Source organism: Protomyctophum parallelum (genome assembly GCF_964188405.1).
Source record: "Protomyctophum parallelum genome assembly, chromosome: 1".
Taxonomy (NCBI): domain Eukaryota; kingdom Metazoa; phylum Chordata; class Actinopteri; order Myctophiformes; family Myctophidae; genus Protomyctophum; species Protomyctophum parallelum.
This window is the reverse complement of record NC_139697.1, coordinates 108,403,198-108,422,207: the sequence shown is the minus strand read 5'-3', so window position 1 is coordinate 108,422,207 and position 19,010 is coordinate 108,403,198. Positions and strand designations below refer to the sequence as shown.

At 45.4% G+C, this 19,010-nt stretch overlaps 2 protein-coding genes across 3 annotated transcripts in view; both read right to left on the bottom strand.

Moving 5' to 3' along the window:
- Positions 1-19,010, bottom strand: part of LOC310865820 (tripartite motif-containing protein 16-like) — a 162,997-nt gene that overhangs the window by 12,777 nt on the left and 131,210 nt on the right. The gene's annotated exons all lie outside the window — the stretch shown is intronic.
- LOC310871996 (NACHT, LRR and PYD domains-containing protein 3-like) overlaps positions 1-19,010 on the bottom strand; it is a gene marked incomplete at its 3' end in the record, with an annotated part of 75,569 nt that overhangs the window by 12,504 nt on the left and 44,055 nt on the right. The window contains exon 10 of the mRNA XM_083783645.1: positions 9,663-9,776. Within this exon, the coding sequence (XP_083639771.1) occupies positions 9,663-9,776 (114 nt within the window). The remainder of the gene's footprint in view (positions 1-9,662; positions 9,777-19,010) is intronic.

Sequence of the window (19,010 nt, the reverse complement as noted above, 5' to 3'; positions counted from 1 at the left end):
TACTCTCACACCCATAGGACAGGTGTGACTACTCTTAAACCCATAGGACAGGTGTGACTACTCTCACACCCATAGGACAGGTGTGACTACTCTTAAACCCATAGGACAGGTGTGACTACTCTTAAACCCATAGGACAGGTGTGACTACTCTCACACCCATAGGACAGGTGTGACTACTCTTAAACCCATAGGACAGGTGTGACTACTCTTAAACCCATAGGACAGGTGTGACTACTCTTAAACCCATAGGACAGCTCCACAAGAGTGCGCTCAAGGTGTTTGACATGAAGCCCCGCTCATATCATCATTGTAACATCCTCCGGAGGCTATTTTTCTTTTTAGCTTTGATAACTTTAACATTTCATTTCATTCATTAAACGAAAGCCCGATAGGGGAATCAGTACCAGAGCCACCACTCGAGGAGACTGTGAAGTGCCGCACCGGCAAACAACATTGGGCCAAAATGTCCTCTCAGTACAGGGCTGTGTAGCATCATGGAATGGCCTTCCTCTGCGTATAAGGGGCTGTGTAGCATCATGGAATGGCCTTCCTCTGAGTATAAGGGACTGTGTAGCATCATGGAATGGCCTTCCTCTGCGTATAAGGGACTGTGTAGCATCATGGAATGGCCTTCCTCTGCGTATAAGGGACTGTGTAGCATCATGGAATGGCCTTCCTCTGTGTATAAGGGGCTGTGTAGCATCATGGAATGGCCTTCCTCTGCGTATAAGGGACTGTGTAGCATCATGGAATGGCCTTCCTCTGAGTATAAGGGACTGTGTAGCATCATGGAATGGCCTTCCTCTGCGTATAAGGGACTGTGTAGCATCATGGAATGGCCTTCCTCTGTGTATAAGGGACTGTGTAGCATCATGGAATGGCCTTCCTCTGCGTATAAGGGACTGTGTAGCATCATGGAATGGCCTTCCTCTGCGTATAAGGGACTGTGTAGCATCATGGAATGGCCTTCCTCTGAGTATAAGGGACTGTGTAGCATCATGGAATGGCCTTCCTCTGCGTATAAGGGACTGTGTAGCATCATGGAATGGCCTTCCTCTGCGTATAAGGGACTGTGTAGCATCATGGAATGGCCTTCCTCTGCGTATAAGGGACTGTGTAGCATCATGGAATGGCCTTCCTCTGAGTATAAGGGACTGTGTAGCATCATGGAATGGCCTTCCTCTGCGTATAAGGGACTGTGTAGCATCATGGAATGGCCTTCCTCTGCGTATAAGGGACTGTGTAGCATCATGGAATGGCCTTCCTCTGCGTATAAGGGACTGTGTAGCATCATGGAATGGCCTTCCTCTGCGTATAAGGGACTGTGTAGCATCATGGAATGGCCTTCCTCTGCGTATAAGGGACTGTGTAGCATCATGGAATGGCCTTCCTCTGCGTATAAGGGACTGTGTAGCATCATGGAATGGCCTTCCTCTGCGTATAAGGGACTGTGTAGCATCATGGAATGGCCTTCCTCTGCGTATAAGGGACTGTGTAGCATCATGGAATGGCCTTCCTCTGCGTATAAGGGACTGTGTAGCATCATGGAATGGCCTTCCTCTGAGTATAAGGGACTGTGTAGCATCATGGAATGGCCTTCCTCTGCGTATAAGGGACTGTGTAGCATCATGGAATGGCCTTCCTCTGCGTATAAGGGACTGTGTAGCATCATGGAATGGCCTTCCTCTGTGTATAAGGGACTGTGTAGCATCATGGAATGGCCTTCCTCTGCGTATAAGGGACTGTGTAGCATCATGGAATGGCCTTCCTCTGCGTATAAGGGACTGTGTAGCATCATGGAATGGCCTTCCTCTGCGTATAAGGGACTGTGTAGCATCATGGAATGGCCTTCCTCTGCGTATAAGGGACTGTGTAGCATCATGGAATGGCCTTCCTCTGCGTATAAGGGACTGTGTAGCATCATGGAATGGCCTTCCTCTGAGTATAAGGGGCTGTGTAGCATCATGGAATGGCCTTCCTCTGAGTATAAGGGACTGTGTAGCATCATGGAATGGCCTTCCTCTGAGTATAAGGGACTGTGTAGCATCATGGAATGGCCTTCCTCTGAGTATAAGGGACTGTGTAGCATCATGGAATGGCCTTCCTCTGAGTATAAGGGACTGTGTAGCATCATGGAATGGCCTTCCTCTGAGTATAAGGGACTGTGTAGCATCATGGAATGGCCTTCCTCTGAGTATAAGGGACTGTGTAGCATGGAATGGCCTTCCTCTGAGTATAAGGGACTGTGTAGCATGGAATGGCCTTCCTCTGCGTATAAGGGACTGTGTAGCATCATGGAATGGCCTTCCTCTGTGTATAAGGGACTGTGTAGCATCATGGAATGGCCTTCCTCTGCGTATAAGGGACTGTGTAGCATCATGGAATGGCCTTCCTCTGTGTATAAGGGACTGTGTAGCATCATGGAATGGTCTTCCTCTGTGTATAAGGGACTGTGTAGCATCATGGAATGGCCTTCCTCTGCGTATAAGGGACTGTGTAGCATCATGGAATGGCCTTCCTCTGTGTATAAGGGACTGTGTAGCATCATGGAATGGCCTTCCTCTGTGTATAAGGGACTGTGTAGCATCATGGAATGGCCTTCCTCTGCATATAAGGGACTGTGTAGCATCATGGAATGGCCTTCCTCTGCGTATAAGGGACTGTGTAGCATCATGGAATGGCCTTCCTCTGCGTATAAGGGACTGTGTAGCATCATGGAATGGCCTTCCTCTGTGTATAAGGGACTGTGTAGCATCATGGAATGGCCTTCCTCTGAGTATAAGGGACTGTGTAGCATCATGGAATGGCCTTCCTCTGCGTATAAGGGACTGTGTGGCATCATGGAATGGCCTTCCTCTGTGTATAAGGGACTGTGTAGCATCATGGAATGGCCTTCCTCTGAGTATAAGGGACTGTGTAGCATCATGGAATGGCCTTCCTCTGCGTATAAGGGACTGTGTAGCATCATGGAATGGCCTTCCTCTGAGTATAAGGGACTGTGTAGCATCATGGAATGGCCTTCCTCTGCGTATAAGGGACTGTGTAGCATCATGGAATGGCCTTCCTCTGAGTATAAGGGACTGTGTAGCATCATGGAATGGCCTTCCTCTGCGTATAAGGGACTGTGTAGCATCATGGAATGGCCTTCCTCTGAGTATAAGGGACTGTGTAGCATGGAATGGCCTTCCTCTGCGTATAAGGGACTGTGTAGCATGGAATGGCCTTCCTCTGCGTATAAGGGACTGTGTAGCATCATGGAATGGCCTTCCTCTGTGTATAAGGGACTGTGTAGCATCATGGAATGGCCTTCCTCTGCGTATAAGGGACTGTGTAGCATCATGGAATGGCCTTCCTCTGTGTATAAGGGACTGTGTAGCATCATGGAATGGCCTTCCTCTGCGTATAAGGGACTGTGTAGCATGGAATGGCCTTCCTCTGCGTATAAGGGACTGTGTAGCATGGAATGGCCTTCCTCTGCGTATAAGGGACTGTGTAGCATCATGGAATGGCCTTCCTCTGTGTATAAGGGACTGTGTAGCATCATGGAATGGCCTTCCTCTGTGTATAAGGGACTGTGTAGCATCATGGAATGGCCTTCCTCTGCGTATAAGGGACTGTGTAGCATCATGGAATGGCCTTCCTCTGTGTATAAGGGACTGTGTAGCATCATGGAATGGCCTTCCTCTGTGTATAAGGGACTGTGTAGCATCATGGAATGGCCTTCCTCTGCGTATAAGGGACTGTGTAGCATCATGGAATGGCCTTCCTCTGTGTATAAGGGACTGTGTAGCATCATGGAATGGCCTTCCTCTGCGTATAAGGGACTGTGTAGCATGGAATGGCCTTCCTCTGCGTATAAGGGACTGTGTAGCATGGAATGGCCTTCCTCTGCGTATAAGGGACTGTGTAGCATCATGGAATGGCCTTCCTCTGTGTATAAGGGACTGTGTAGCATCATGGAATGGCCTTCCTCTGCGTATAAGGGACTGTGTAGCATCATGGAATGGCCTTCCTCTGCGTATAAGGGACTGTGTAGCATCATGGAATGGCCTTCCTCTGTGTATAAGGGACTGTGTAGCATCATGGAATGGCCTTCCTCTGAGTATAAGGGGCTGTGTAGCATCATGGAATGGTCTTCCTCTGCGTATAAGGGACTGTGTAGCATCATGGAATGGCCTTCCTCTGAGTATAAGGGACTGTGTAGCATCATGGAATGGCCTTCCTCTGCGTATAAGGGACTGTGTAGCATCATGGCCCATAGCACTTACCCTAACCCCTTAGATAGAATTTCTGTTGGCTTAGATAGCATTTGACTTAGACTTATAGCATGTTATGTAGACAGCACTATAATTGTATTGTATATAGTCATAGCACGCCATAGTACATATGTATAGCATAGTAGTGAATATGTATAGTTTATTATGTATAGTGTATGTATAGTTTCATCATATAGATATTCCACTGTTACCTTCTTAGCTTACGCATGTTTCATGATAAATGCTTTTATGTGATGTATTCCCATGCTTTTGTTCTTGCCTAAATGTAAGTCGCTCTGGATTAAGAGCGTCTGCTAAATGCCTAAATTGTAAATTGTAAATCATGGAATGGCCTTCCTCTGTGTATAAGGGACTGTTTAGCATCATGGAATGGCCTTCCTCTGCGTATAAGGGACTGTGTAGCATCATGGAATGGCCTTCCTCTGTGTATAAGGGACTGTGTAGCATCATGGAATGGCCTTCCTCTGAGTATAAGGGACTGTGTAGCATCATGGAATGGCCTTCCTCTGAGTATAAGGGACTGTGCTACATGAGGATGTGCTACATCCCTATTTTAAATACAATCTGGAAAAGATGGTTGCTTGAAAACCAAAGCTGCGTGTGTGTGTGTGTGTGTGTGTGTGTGTGTGTGTGTGTGTGTGTGCGTGCGCGTGTGTGTGTGTGTGTGTGTGCGTGTGTGTACAGTATGCCTGACTCACACCTTCACAACAGATTGATGTATAGCTGATGCATGAGACTTATTGACTGATGCAAAGCTCACAATGCATTTCCAATGGAAGTCACATGGTTTGACACACCATTGGTGTTGTATGATAGAGCTGGGATACCCGACCGAAACCCGACGGGTTGATGTATAGAAAATAAAGTGTAAATATGAATAAAAACGTCTCTCTGTGTGTTTCCTGGTTAACCAGGACGCATGGTGCACTTTAGAGTAGCCTATATATTAAGGTGGTGCAGCGTGACAATGCTCTGTCTGCAAGCAGCAGCACCGCTTGTTTTTGCAAACTTGCAACGCTCTGCAAGCAGCAGCAGCGAACGTAGCCCCATGTGAACCTCAGTCCCTACGCTCATTCTGTAGGCCAGGCACCCCCGTGGCGCCACGGGGGTGCCTGGGGGTGCATAGCACCCTCAGTTGAAAAATGTGCACCCTCAGTTTATGTTCTATGAAAAGTTATGAAAATAACAAAAATATATTCGGAATATTATAATTGTCATAGAGATTACAATAACCGTATCGAAACACACCGTCCCCCCCCCCCCCCCCCAGTAATATAGCATATAATCTTATTTTGCTCGTTGCAGCGAGCTCTCATCTAATCCCAATTTAAAACCACCTGCCCGCTGAGGCGCTGCCAGTCAGTCAGCACCACAGAGCTGTTTAGTGACGTCCTCTAGACTACACCCACCGGGAAGTGGAAAGCTCTCTGTGGAGCTGAGGTAAGGTAGTAAAAGTAAAGAAAAGACTGGCACTGCAACTACCCGTGTGGAGGCAAGTAGCAGCACTGTCTATAGCGATGACAGTGCTGCTGAGGCCCCGAGGACTCAGAGACCGAAGAAATGCCGCCTCCTCCCCCCGAGGAAAAGCCCTCCACCTCGGAGCCGGTGAGCCAGCCACACCCGCTGCCTCAGCCCCCTGGCCATGCCCTGCTGCTGCCTCAGCCCCCTGGCCATGCCCTGCTGCTGCCTCAGCCCCCTGGCCATGCCCTGCTGCTGCCTCAGCCCCCTGGCCATGCCCTGCTGCTGCCTCAGCCCCCTGGCCATGCCCTGCTGCTGCCTCAGCCCCCTGGCCATGCCCTGCTGCTGCCTCAGCCCCCTGGCCATGCCCTGCTGCTGCCTCAGCCCCCTGGCCATGCCCTGCTGCTGCCTCAGCCCCCTGGCCATGCCCTGCTGCTGCCTCAGCCCCCTGGCCATGCCCTGCTGCTGCCTCAGCCCCCTGGCCATGCCCTGCTGCTGCCTCAGCCCCCTGGCCATGCCCTGCTGCTGCCTCAGCCCCCTGGCCATGCCCTGCTGCTGCCTCAGCCCCCTGGCCATGCCCTGCTGCTGCCTCAGCCCCCTGGCCATGCCCTGCTGCTGCCTCAGCCCCCTGGCCATGCCCTGCTGCTGCCTCAGCCCCCTGGCCATGCCCTGCTGCTGCCTCAGCCCCCTGGCCATGCCCTGCTGCTGCCTCAGCCCCCTCGCCATGCCCTGCTGCTGCCTCAGCCCCCTGGCCATGCCCTGCTGCTGCCTCAGCCCCCTGGCCATGCCCTGCTGCTGCCTCAGCCCCCTGGCCATGCCCTGCTGCTGCCTCAGCCCCCTCACCATGCCCTGCTGCTGCCTCAGCCCCCTCACCATGCCCTGCTGCTGCCTCAGCCCCCTGGCCATGCCCTGCTGCTGCCTCAGCCCCCTGGCCATGCCCTGCTGCTGCCTCAGCCCCCTCACCATGCCCTGCTGCTGCCTCAGCCCCCTGGCCATGCCCTGCTGCTGCCTCAGCCCCCTCTCCATGCCCTGCTGCTGCCTCAGCCCCCTCACCATGCCCTGCTGCTGCCTCAGCCCCCTGGCCATGCCCTGCTGCTGCCTCAGCCCCCTCTCCATGCCCTGCTGCTGCCTCAGCCCCCTCTCCATGCCCTGCTGCTGCCTCAGCCCCCTGGCCATGCCCTGCTGCTGCCTCAGCCCCCTCACCATGCCCTGCTGCTGCCTCAGCCCCCTCACCATGCCCTGCTGCTGCCTCAGCCCCCTCACCATGCCCTGCTGCTGCCTCAGCCCCCTCACCATGCCCTGCTGCTGCCTCAGCCCCCTCACCATGCCCTGCTGCTGCCTCAGCCCCCTGGCCATGCCCTGCTGCTGCCTCAGCCCCCTCTCCATGCCCTGCTGCTGCCTCAGCCCCCTCACCATGCCCTGCTGCTGCCTCAGCCCCCTCACCATGCCCTGCTGCTGCCTCAGCCCCCTCACCATGCCCTGCTGCTGCCTCAGCCCCCTGGCCATGCCCTGCTGCTGCCTCAGCCCCCTCACCATGCCCTGCTGCTGCCTCAGCCCCCTCACCATGCCCTGCTGCTGCCTCAGCCCCCTCACCATGCCCTGCTGCTGCCTCAGCCCCCTCGCCATGCCCATCGCTCAAAATGATATATTTTTTGTATCCTCTCTTCATAATGTAAATAATATCCCAAGCGGCACACTTTACTACTTCTTTCGATGGAAATAAGCGAACTAGCACAACACCCCATAGCCCCATTCAATTCAATGCAATTCATTTAGGGCTCATGGTAGGGGAAATAGCCAATAAGGAGTTTTTGCACAAAAAAACACCTGGACCTCTTTGGTGGGGACGTAACTACAAAGAATAAAATACTGAATAGAGTGTCGCAGTCCCTCCCCCTTTCAGAACAACGAGTAGCCCAGGAAATGAAATGCAATGCATTTCTCCCATATGATTTTCTTTAAGTATTTATTTAAAGACGGTTACGCCGCGGACAAAGCCAACTCGGATAGTGACAAATCATGATAATGAACACAATATTTTGGGCCGATCAAATCATTAGAAAGAAGAAAATAAAGGCAGGAGACAACACTATTGGTTTTGTTTTTCTTCTTATAAATTTTTCTCTTCCCCGTGTTAACAAGAAAGCGCACCACAGCTCAGTGGACATTAAATATAGGCTACCATGTTTTATAAGTCATATAAAAACATTACTTACACCCAAATGAAAATATAAACTTCACAGATTATAGATCACATGGAATTATAACAATCTGTTGAGTATTGCCTGAATAATGCCACTAGTGAAATCCCAACTTTTATCGACGTGCCATTGCGCTGAGAACCTTGTGGAGCCTGGCGGTGTACCTATACTTGTGAGGACAGAGGACCTGCTTGGATTCACATGGTGAGTGCGCGCACCGAAAATTCAAAGATCTGCATCTCATGCGCTGCGTTGTGCATATTGGCTGAGTATAATGGCACGAATTAAACTAGGCCTATAGATTTATTTTGGCGATGCGGAGAATTGATTTTGCCGATATCTTTTTTTTTCTTTGTCTGAAGACTGACCTGTTCCATCACTGTGAACTCCCATGCAGCAGAGCAGCTCCTACAGACCCAGACCAAAACACATTTTCTCTTTGGCATTTAATTGCACCTGATCGTATTATTGTAATTATGTAGCCTATTTGCCTGTGTTTTTTCTTTTAATTATGTTTTATTTTGTGCGCCGATGGTGATGCTCCACTTGTTTCAGCCTGTAGGCCTACAGCACTTTGGTCAGCTTTTATTGTTTTAAATGTGCTATATAAATAAAGTTTGATTTAGGCCTATATATTGGAGCAGGTGCTGGCAAATAACTAATTACTGTAATGCCATGCACTGAAGTTGCGCAAATGTCAACTCAATTAGCAAGCGGAGCTGCTCTCATGCGCTCTGCACTGTCACAATGACTGCAGATCTCTTCTTAAAGTTTACTTATTATGGTTTACTTTCAACCATAAACCATAATATGATTGACAAACCTTGGATTATAATTCTTCATCAACCAACAGCGCATGCAGCATGACTATGAGGTCATTTAACTATGTGGGATTTCTCCATCGCATCGCATGTCGACAAAATGGGATTTCACTAGTGGCATTATTCAGGCAATACTCAACAGATTGTTATAATTCCAAGTGATCTATAATCTGTGACGTTTATATATTTTTTCCCATACGCACACTCACAGTCACATTAACTTTATGATCAATCAAATTAACCGTGGTTGATTTTATTTCTGACAAGTGTCAGTCTTGAAGAGTTCATTCATGTTACCGTTCGTTTACAATTGACAGAGGAGTTTGGATTATATATATATTTATTTGATGGAGAGGTAATGCCTGTTTCATGCGCTGTTTAATTGTTAAATAAAAGACCAATCCAATATGCGCTCCTCTCTATCTTCTGCAGCTATATCGCGTCGATCATCAAAAACGTAATCGAAGGTCAGCCCTATATCAGACCCGGCGAACGCTTTGTCCATATTCTTTTACAGTCTATGGTCGAAACACAGCCGAAAGCCGTACAACACAAATGTTGTGTCAAACCATGTGACTTCCATTGGAAATGCATTGGGGAAAAATGTAAACGAACCCTTTCATACATCTAGCCTGGCAGAGACAGGGTGTAAAACATGGACTGGACCATTCAGCCTGGCAGAGACAGGGTGTAAAACATGGACTGGACCATTCAGCCTGGCAGAGACAGGGTGTAAAACATGGACTGGACCATTCAGCCTGGCAGAGACAGGGTGTAAAACATGGACTGGCCCATTCAGCCTGGCAGAGACAGGGTGTAAAACATGGACTGGACCATTCAGCCTGGCAGAGACAACCATACATACATGTATTGTGTTGTATGTATTTATAGGAGGGTTGACATACTGTGAGTCAGGAGGTCCAGGTTCGTTACTGAAGTCAGGAACAAATCCTTTAGACCTGTCACTCTTCACAGACAGAAGGCTGGGAGTTGGAGACACTGCTCTGTGGTGGACACTTCTGGAATCATAACAAAGATTATACAATTTAGTGTTAACAGAAACAGCAGTCCAATAAATTACTATCTATAGGCCTACATAATGAAGTTTTAGTGTATTTATCGCAATTCAATGAAATAATGTTAGATAACATGTATTTTTTCATGGCAGGAATTAATGAATATTAATAAAACATATGTTCGGACACAATTAATATGTGTCTCATGCATGTATTTAGCCTACGTTTGTGATTAAGAATCTCACAAATATATTCTACAGCAAGCAACTGATTCCTCTCCTAACGTCATGCGCTGGGCCTGGGTGATACAATGAATTAGATTAGTAATACTATTGCATTGAATTGCAAATGAATTGTTTTATTATAAATAAAATAAAACGATTGCAAATAAATGCACAGATCATTTGTCTCGAGATCTGTAGCTTTGAGATCCGCCAGGGAAGAAAAGAGAAGGAAAACCAACGTTTAAAAAGTACATTTGTGTTGATTTCTTTCGCTGGTTCAACTTCTGCCTCTTCTGAGTTGGAGCGCATGCATGCAGAAGCAGCGCACGTGCGCAAACGCGTGCATGTGCGCTCAAGAGCGAGCTTGCGCAATGCATTATGGGGCAGATTTGCTTCGCTGTGTTTTTGTAGTGACCATCGGATGCTCCCTACAATTCCCGGTGCATTGTGGGATACTTCAGTCCACTACATTAGGGTACTAAAATGCTCACTACATATTCGGACACTATAACAAAATGGCGGAACCCCAAAGTAGTGCACTATATGGGGCATAGGGAATGAATTCGGACCATAGACTGTAAAAAATATGGACAAAGCGTTCCCCGGGTCTAACATGGACGTAAAATGAAGCCTGTAATTCCTGCACTGTAAGTCGCCATATTTCTAGATCCGTTTGGGCCCAGCTGGCCATTGGCTGGCTCCGTTTGGGCCCAGCTGGCCATTGGCTGGCCCAGACAACGAGGCGGGACTTCCCCCCTTACTCTTCGTTGGTTTTTATTTTGACTGAACGGGGGGTGGCTCCCGTTCATAGACTGTAACGGTAGCCACGCCCCTCAGAACATACGCGACTTTATGGTCATTGTTTTTAAATAAATGGGACCATAATTTTCCAAAAAGAATATTATGACATGAGAAATGAGACTTTAAACTAGTGACTGGAAGCAGAAAGTATTCATGACCATGTTTATTAAGGTAATACAGTCTAGGTGAAGTTGGGCCCAAATACATGTATTTATAGGAGGGTTGACATACTGTGAGTCAGGAGGTCCAGGTTCGTTACTGAAGTCAGGAACAAATCCTTTAGACCTGTCACTCTTCACAGACAGAAGGCTGGGAGTTGGAGAGTCTGCTCTGTGGTAGACACTTCTGGAATCATAACAAAGATTATACAATTATCATTATTATGAATGAAAAAGTCACTGTTAAACGTTCTTAATCATTATGTCTCGTTCTACAAGCGGAGAGAAAACAACATCTTGGGTTTTGGGTTTCAGATAGTGAACACTGCAGCGCCACTCGGTGGCGCGCTATGAGCTTGTAGATCTGCTGTTTTTCAATAGCTAAAGCATAACATAATGCTAACACCAAAAGGGGTTCCCGCCCAAAATGGGTCAATGAAAATATGTTTGCAGGCATTTAGGCCTATTTGCAGGGCTTAAAGCAAAAGAATCCCAAGACTGAAACAGATTTTTTGCAAATCTGCACTGATCTCATGAAATGACCCCTATAATAATAATAATAATAAAACTTTATTTGTATAGCACCTTTCATGACATGAAATGCAGCTCAAAGTGCTTTACAGAACAATGGAGAATAAAAGAAAAGCAAGGCAACGACATTAAAAAACAAGCAGTAATGCAATACAGTGAGGACATGAATAACAAAAAATAAAAGATCAATTAAAAGCAATGTTGTAGAAGTGGGTCTTGAGCTGTGCTTTAAAAATGTCTACAGAGGCTGCCTGACGAAGGTACAGTGGGAGCTTGTTCCATGCCGACGGCCCGTAGAAGCAGAAAGCTGCTTCCCCGTATTTTTTAGTTGCCATTTTTTAAGGCAAAGCGAGCAGGCCAGCAGTGGAAGACCTTAGGGGGGCGGTTTGGGACATATTTAGGCAGGCAGTCATGTAGGTAGGAAGGTGCGAGACCATTGAGAGCTTTATAGACAAGTAAAATAATTTTAAAATCAATCCTAAAAACAACCGGAAGCCAGTGCAGTGATGCCAAAACTGGAGTAATATGTTCTCTCATCTTAGTTCTAGTTAAAACTCTGGCTGCTGCATTTTGGACAAGTTGTAATCTGTCAGTTGTTTTCTTAGGCAGTCCTGAATAAAGTGCATTGCAGTAATCAAGCCGAGAACAAACAAAGGCGTGGATTAGCGTTTTTGCATCGTCCAAGGACAAATAGGCTCTGATTCGTGCAATATTTCTAAGGTGAGAAATGAAGTCCTCCGGACTGAAATCAGTCCCCAGGACTAAGGAACTTTAAGCCCTGCCTATATGTCTATGATAAAAAGGTTATTCTTTTAAAATAACATAGGCCTATGATTATTATCAATACATTAATATTATATCCATTATCCAGCAATATGAAAACAGTGCACCACCTTGACAATATGAAAATATCAGCAGCATGATTGATTAACCACATGAACCCCCGCTAATCCTGGGGGGGGGGGGGGATACGGCAAAAAATAGCCGATCTATAAGCAACGCGACGTCCGTGTTGTGAGCTTGTAGATCGGGTACTTTTGGTAAAGAATGACCAAAAGTAGCCGATCTACAAGCTCTGCTCACAATACGGACGTTTGGTGTTAACAGAAACAGCAGTCCAATAAATTACTATCTATAGGCCTACATAATGACGTTTTTATGTATTTATCGCGATTCAATGAAATAATGTTAGATAACATATTTTTTTCATGTCAGGAATTAATGAATGTTAATAAAACATATGTTCGGACACAATTAATATGTGTCTCTCATGCATGTATTTAGCCTACGTTTGTGATAAAGAATCTCACAAATATATTCTACAGCAAGCAACTGATTCCTCTCCTAACGTCATGCGCTGGGCCTGGGTGATACAATGAATCAGATTAGTAATACTATTGCAAATTAATTGTTTTATTATAAATAAAATAGAACAATTGCAAATAAATGCACATATCATTTGTCTCGAGATCTGTAGCTTTGAGATCCGCCAGGGAAGAAAAGAGAAGGAAAACCAACGTTTAAAAAGTACATTTGTGTTGATTTCTTTCGCTGGTTCAACTTCTGCCTCTTCTGAGTTGGAGCGCATGCATGCAGAAGCAGCGCACGTGCACAGACGCGTGCATGTGCGCTCAAGAGCGAGCTTGCGCAATGCATTATGGGGCAGATTTGCTTCGCTGTGTTTTTGTAGTGACCATCGGATGCTCCCTACAATTCCCGGTGCATTGTGGGATACTTCAGTCCACTACATTAGGGTGCTAAAATGCTCACTACATATTCGGACACTATAACAAAATGGCGGAACCCCAAAGTAGTGCACTATATGGGGCATAGGGAATGAATTCGAACCATAGACTGTAAAAAAGTATGGACAAAGCGTTCCCCGGGTCTAACATGGACGTAAAATGAAGCCTGTAATTCCTTGCACTGTAAGTCGCCATCTTCCTAGATCCGTTTGGGCCCAGCTGGCCATTTGCTGGCTCCGTTTGGGCCCAGCTGGCCATTGGCTGGCTCCGTTTGGGCCCAGCTGGCCATTGGCTGGCCCAGACAACGAGGCGGGACTTCCCCCCTTACTCTTCGTTGGTTTTTATTTTGACTGAACGGGGGGTGGCTCCCGTTCATAGACTGTAACGGTAGCCACGCCCCTCAGAACATACGCGACTTTATGGTCATTGTTTTTAAATAAATGGGACCATAATTTTCCAAAAAGAATATTATGACATGAGAAATGAGACTTTAAACTAGTGACTGGAAGCAGAAAGTATTCATGACCATGTTTATTAAGGTAATACAGTCTAGGTGAAGTTGGGCCCAAATACATGTATTTATAGGAGGGTTGACATACTGTGAGTCAGGAGGTCCAGGTTCGTTACTGAAGTCAGGAACAAATCCTTTAGACCTGTCACTCTTCACAGACAGAAGGCTGGGAGTTGGAGACTCTGCTCTGTGGTAGACACTTCTGGAATCATAACAAAGATTATACAATTATCATTATTATGAATGAAAAAGTCACTGTTAAACGTTCTTAATCATTATGTCTCGTTCTACAAGCAGAGAGAAAACAACATCTTGGGTTTTGGGTTTCAGATAGTGAACACTGCAGCGCCACTCGGTGGCGCGCTATGAGCTTGTAGATCTGCTGTTTTTCAATAGCTAAAGCATAACATAATGCTAACACCAAAAGGGGTTCCCGCCCAAAATGGGTCAATGAAAATATGTTTGCAGGCATTTAGGCCTATTTGCAGGGCTTAAAGCAAAAGAATCCCAAGACTGAAACAGATTTTTTGCAAATCTGCACTGATCTCATGAAATGACCCCTATAATAATAATAATAATAAAACTTTATTTGTATAGCACCTTTCATGACATGAAATGCAGCTCAAAGTGCTTTACAGAACAATGGAGAATAAAAGAAAAGCAAGGCAACGACATTAAAAAACAAGCAGTAATGCAATACAGTGAGGACATGAATAACAAAAAATAAAAGATCAATTAAAAGCAATGTTGTAGAAGTGGGTCTTGAGCTGTGCTTTAAAAATGTCTACAGAGGCTGCCTGACGAAGGTACAGTGGGAGCTTGTTCCATGCCGACGGCCCGTAGAAGCAGAAAGCTGCTTCCCCGTATTTTTTAGTTGCCATTTTTTAAGGCAAAGCGAGCAGGCCAGCAGTGGAAGACCTTAGGGGGGCGGTTTGGGACATATTTAGGCAGGCAGTCATGTAGGTAGGAAGGTGCGAGACCATTGAGAGCTTTATAGACAAGTAAAATAATTTTAAAATCAATCCTAAAAACAACCGGAAGCCAGTGCAGTGATGCCAAAACTGGAGTAATATGTTCTCTCATCTTAGTTCTAGTTAAAACTCTGGCTGCTGCATTTTGGACAAGTTGTAATCTGTCAGTTGTTTTCTTAGGCAGTCCTGAATAAAGTGCATTGCAGTAATCAAGCCGAGAACAAACAAAGGCGTGGATTAGCGTTTTTGCATCGTCCAAGGACAAATAGGCTCTGATTCGTGCAATATTTCTAAGGTGAGAAATGAAGTCCTCCGGACTGAAATCAGTCCCCAGGACTAAGGAACTTTAAGCCCTGCCTATATGTCTATGATAAAAAGGTTATTCTTTTAAAATAACATAGGCCTATGATTATTATCAATACATTAATATTATATCCATTATCCAGCAATATGAAAACAGTGCACCACCTTGACAATATGAAAATATCAGCAGCATGATTGATTAACCACATGAACCCCCGCTAATCCTGGGGGGGGGGGGGGATACGGCAAAAAATAGCCGATCTATAAGCAACGCGACGTCCGTGTTGTGAGCTTGTAGATCGGGTACTTTTGGTAAAGAATGACCAAAAGTAGCCGATCTACAAGCTCTGCTCACAATACGGACGTTTGGTGTTAACAGAAACAGCAGTCCAATAAATTACTATCTATAGGCCTACATAATGACGTTTTTATGTATTTATCGCGATTCAATTAAATAATGTTAGATAACATATTTTTTTCATGTCAGGAATTAATGAATGTTAATAAAACATATGTTCGGACACAATTAATATGTGTCTCTCATGCATGTATTTAGCCTACGTTTGTGATAAAGAATCTCACAAATATATTCTACAGCAAGCAACTGATTCCTCTCCTAACGTCATGCGCTGGGCCTGGGTGATACAATGAATCAGATTAGTAATACTATTGCAAATTAATTGTTTTATTATAAATAAAATAAAACAATTGCAAATAAATGCACAGATCATTTGTCTCGAGATCTGTAGCTTTGAGATCCGCCAGGGAAGAAAAGAGAAGGAAAACAAACGTTTAAAAAGTACATTTGTGTTGATTTCTTTCGCTGGTTCAACTTCTGCCTCTTCTGAGTTGGAGCGCATGCATGCAGAAGCAGCGCACGTGCACAGACGCGTGCATGTGCGCTCAAGAGCGAGCTTGCGCAATGCATTATGGGGCAGATTTGCTTCGCTGTGTTTTTGTAGTGACCATCGGATGCTCCCTACAATTCCCGGTGCATTGTGGGATACTTCAGTCCACTACATTAGGGTGCTAAAATGCTCACTACATATTCGGACACTATAACAAAATGGCGGAACCCCAAAGTAGTGCACTATATGGGGCATAGGGAATGAATTCGAACCATAGACTGTAAAAAAGTATGGACAAAGCGTTCCCCGGGTCTAACATGGACGTAAAATGAAGCCTGTAATTCCTTGCACTGTAAGTCGCCATCTTCCTAGATCCGTTTGGGCCCAGCTGGCCATTTGCTGGCTCCGTTTGGGCCCAGCTGGCCATTGGCTGGCTCCGTTTGGGCCCAGCTGGCCATTGGCTGGCCCAGACAACGAGGCGGGACTTCCCCCCTTACTCTTCGTTGGTTTTTATTTTGACTGAACGGGGGGTGGCTCCCGTTCATAGACTGTAACGGTAGCCACACCCCTCAGAACATACGCGACTTTATGGTCATTGTTTTTAAATAAATGGGACCATAATTTTCCAAAAAGAATATTATGACATGAGAAATGAGACTTTAAACTAGTGACTGGAAGCAGAAAGTATTCATGACCATGTTTATTAAGGTAATACAGTCTAGGTGAAGTTGGGCCCAAATACATGTATTTATAGGAGGGTTGACATACTGTGAGTCAGGAGGTCCAGGTTCGTTACTGAAGTCAGGAACAAATCCTTTAGACCTGTCACTCTTCACAGACAGAAGGCTGGGAGTTGGAGACTCTGCTCTGTGGTAGACACTTCTGGAATCATAACAAAGATTATACAATTATCATTATTATGAATGAAAAAGTCACTGTTAAACGTTCTTAATCATTATGTCTCGTTCTACAAGCGGAGAGAAAACAACATCTTGGGTTTTGGGTTTCAGATAGTGAACACTGCAGCGCCACTCGGTGGCGCGCTATGAGCTTGTAGATCTGCTATTTTTCAATAGCTAAAGCATAACATAATGCTAACACCAAAAGGGGTTCCCGCCCAAAATGGGTCAATGAAAATATGTTTGCAGGCATTTAGGCCTATTTGCAGGGCTTAAAGCAAAAGAATCCCAAGACTGAAACAGATTTTTTGCAAATCTGCACTGATCTCATGAAATGACCCCTATAATAATAATAATAATAAAACTTTATTTGTATAGCACCTTTCATGACATGAAATGCAGCTCAAAGTGCTTTACAGAACAATGGAGAATAAAAGAAAAGCAAGGCAACGACATTAAAAAACAAGCAGTAATGCAATACAGTGAGGACATGAATAACAAAAAATAAAAGATCAATTAAAAGCAATGTTGTAGAAGTGGGTCTTGAGCTGTGCTTTAAAAATGTCTACAGAGGCTGCCTGACGAAGGTACAGTGGGAGCTTGTTCCATGCCGACGGCCCGTAGAAGCAGAAAGCTGCTTCCCCGTATTTTTTAGTTGCCATTTTTTAAGGCAAAGCGAGCAGGCCAGCAGTGGAAGACCTTAGGGGGCGGTTTGGGACATATTTAGGCAGGCAGTCATGTAGGTAGGAAGGTGCGAGACCATTGAGAGCTTTATAGACAAGTAAAATAATTTTAAAATCAATCCTAAAAACAACCGGAAGCCAGTGCAGTGATGCCAAAACTGAGTAATATGTTCTCTCATCTTAGTTCTAGTTAAAACTCTGGCTGCTGCATTTTGGACAAGTTGTAATCTGTCAGTCGCTTTCTTAGGCAGTCCTGAAAAAAGTGCATTGCAGTAATCAAGCCGAGAACAAACAAAGGCGTGGATTAGCGTTTTTGCATCGTCCAAGGACAAATAGGCTCTGATTCGTGCAATATTTCTAAGGTGAGAAATGAAGTCCTCCGGACTGAAATCAGTCCCCAGGACTAAGGAACTTTAAGCCCTGCCTATATGTCTATGATAAAAAGGTTATTCTTTTAAAATAACATAGGCCTATGATTATTATCAATACATTAATATTATATCCATTATCCAGCAATATGAAAACAGTGCACCACCTTGACAATATGAAAATATCAGCAGCATGATTGATTAACCACATGAACCCCCGCTAATCCTGGGGGGGGGGATACGGCAAAGAATAGCCGATCTATAAGCAACGCGACGTCCGTGTTGTGAGCTTGTAGATCGGGTACTTTTGGTAAAGAAAGACCAAAAGTAGCCGATCTACAAGCTCTGCTCACAATACGGACGTTTGGTGTTAACAGAAACAGCAGTCCAAAAAATTACTATCTATAGGCCTACATAATGAAGTTTTTATGTATTTATCGCGATTCAATGAAATAATGTTAGATAACATATTTTTTTCATGTCAGGAATTAATGAATGTTAATAAAACATATGTTCGGACACAATTAATATGTGTCTCTCATGCATGTATTTAGCCTACGTTTGTGATAAAGAATCTCACAAATATATTCTACAGCAAGCAACTGATTCCTCTCCTAAAGTCATGCGCTGGGCCTGGGTGATACAATGAATCAGATTAGTAATACTATTGCAAATTAATTGTTTTATTATAAATAAAATAAAACAATTGCAAATAAATGCACAGATCATTTGTCTCGAGATCTGTAGCTTTGAGATCCGCCAGGGAAGAAAAGAGAAGGAAAACAAACGTTTAAAAAGTACATTTGTGTTGATTTCTTTCGCTGGTTCAACTTCTGCCTCTTCTGAGTTGGAGCGCATGCATGCAGAAGCAGCGCACGTGCGCAGACGCGTGCATGTGCGCTCAAGAGCGAGCTTGCGCAATGCATTATGGGGCAGATTTGCTTCGCTGTGTTTTTGTAGTGACCATCGGATGCTCCCTACAATTCCCGGTGCATTGTGGGATACTTCAGTCCACTACATTAGGGTACTAAAATGCTCACTACATATTCGGACACTATAACAAAATGGCGGAACCCCAAAGTAGTGCACTATATGGGGCATAGGGAATGAATTCGAACCATAGACTGTAAAAAAGTATGGACAAAGCGTTCCCCGGGTCTAACATGGACGTAAAATGAAGCCTGTAATTCCTTGC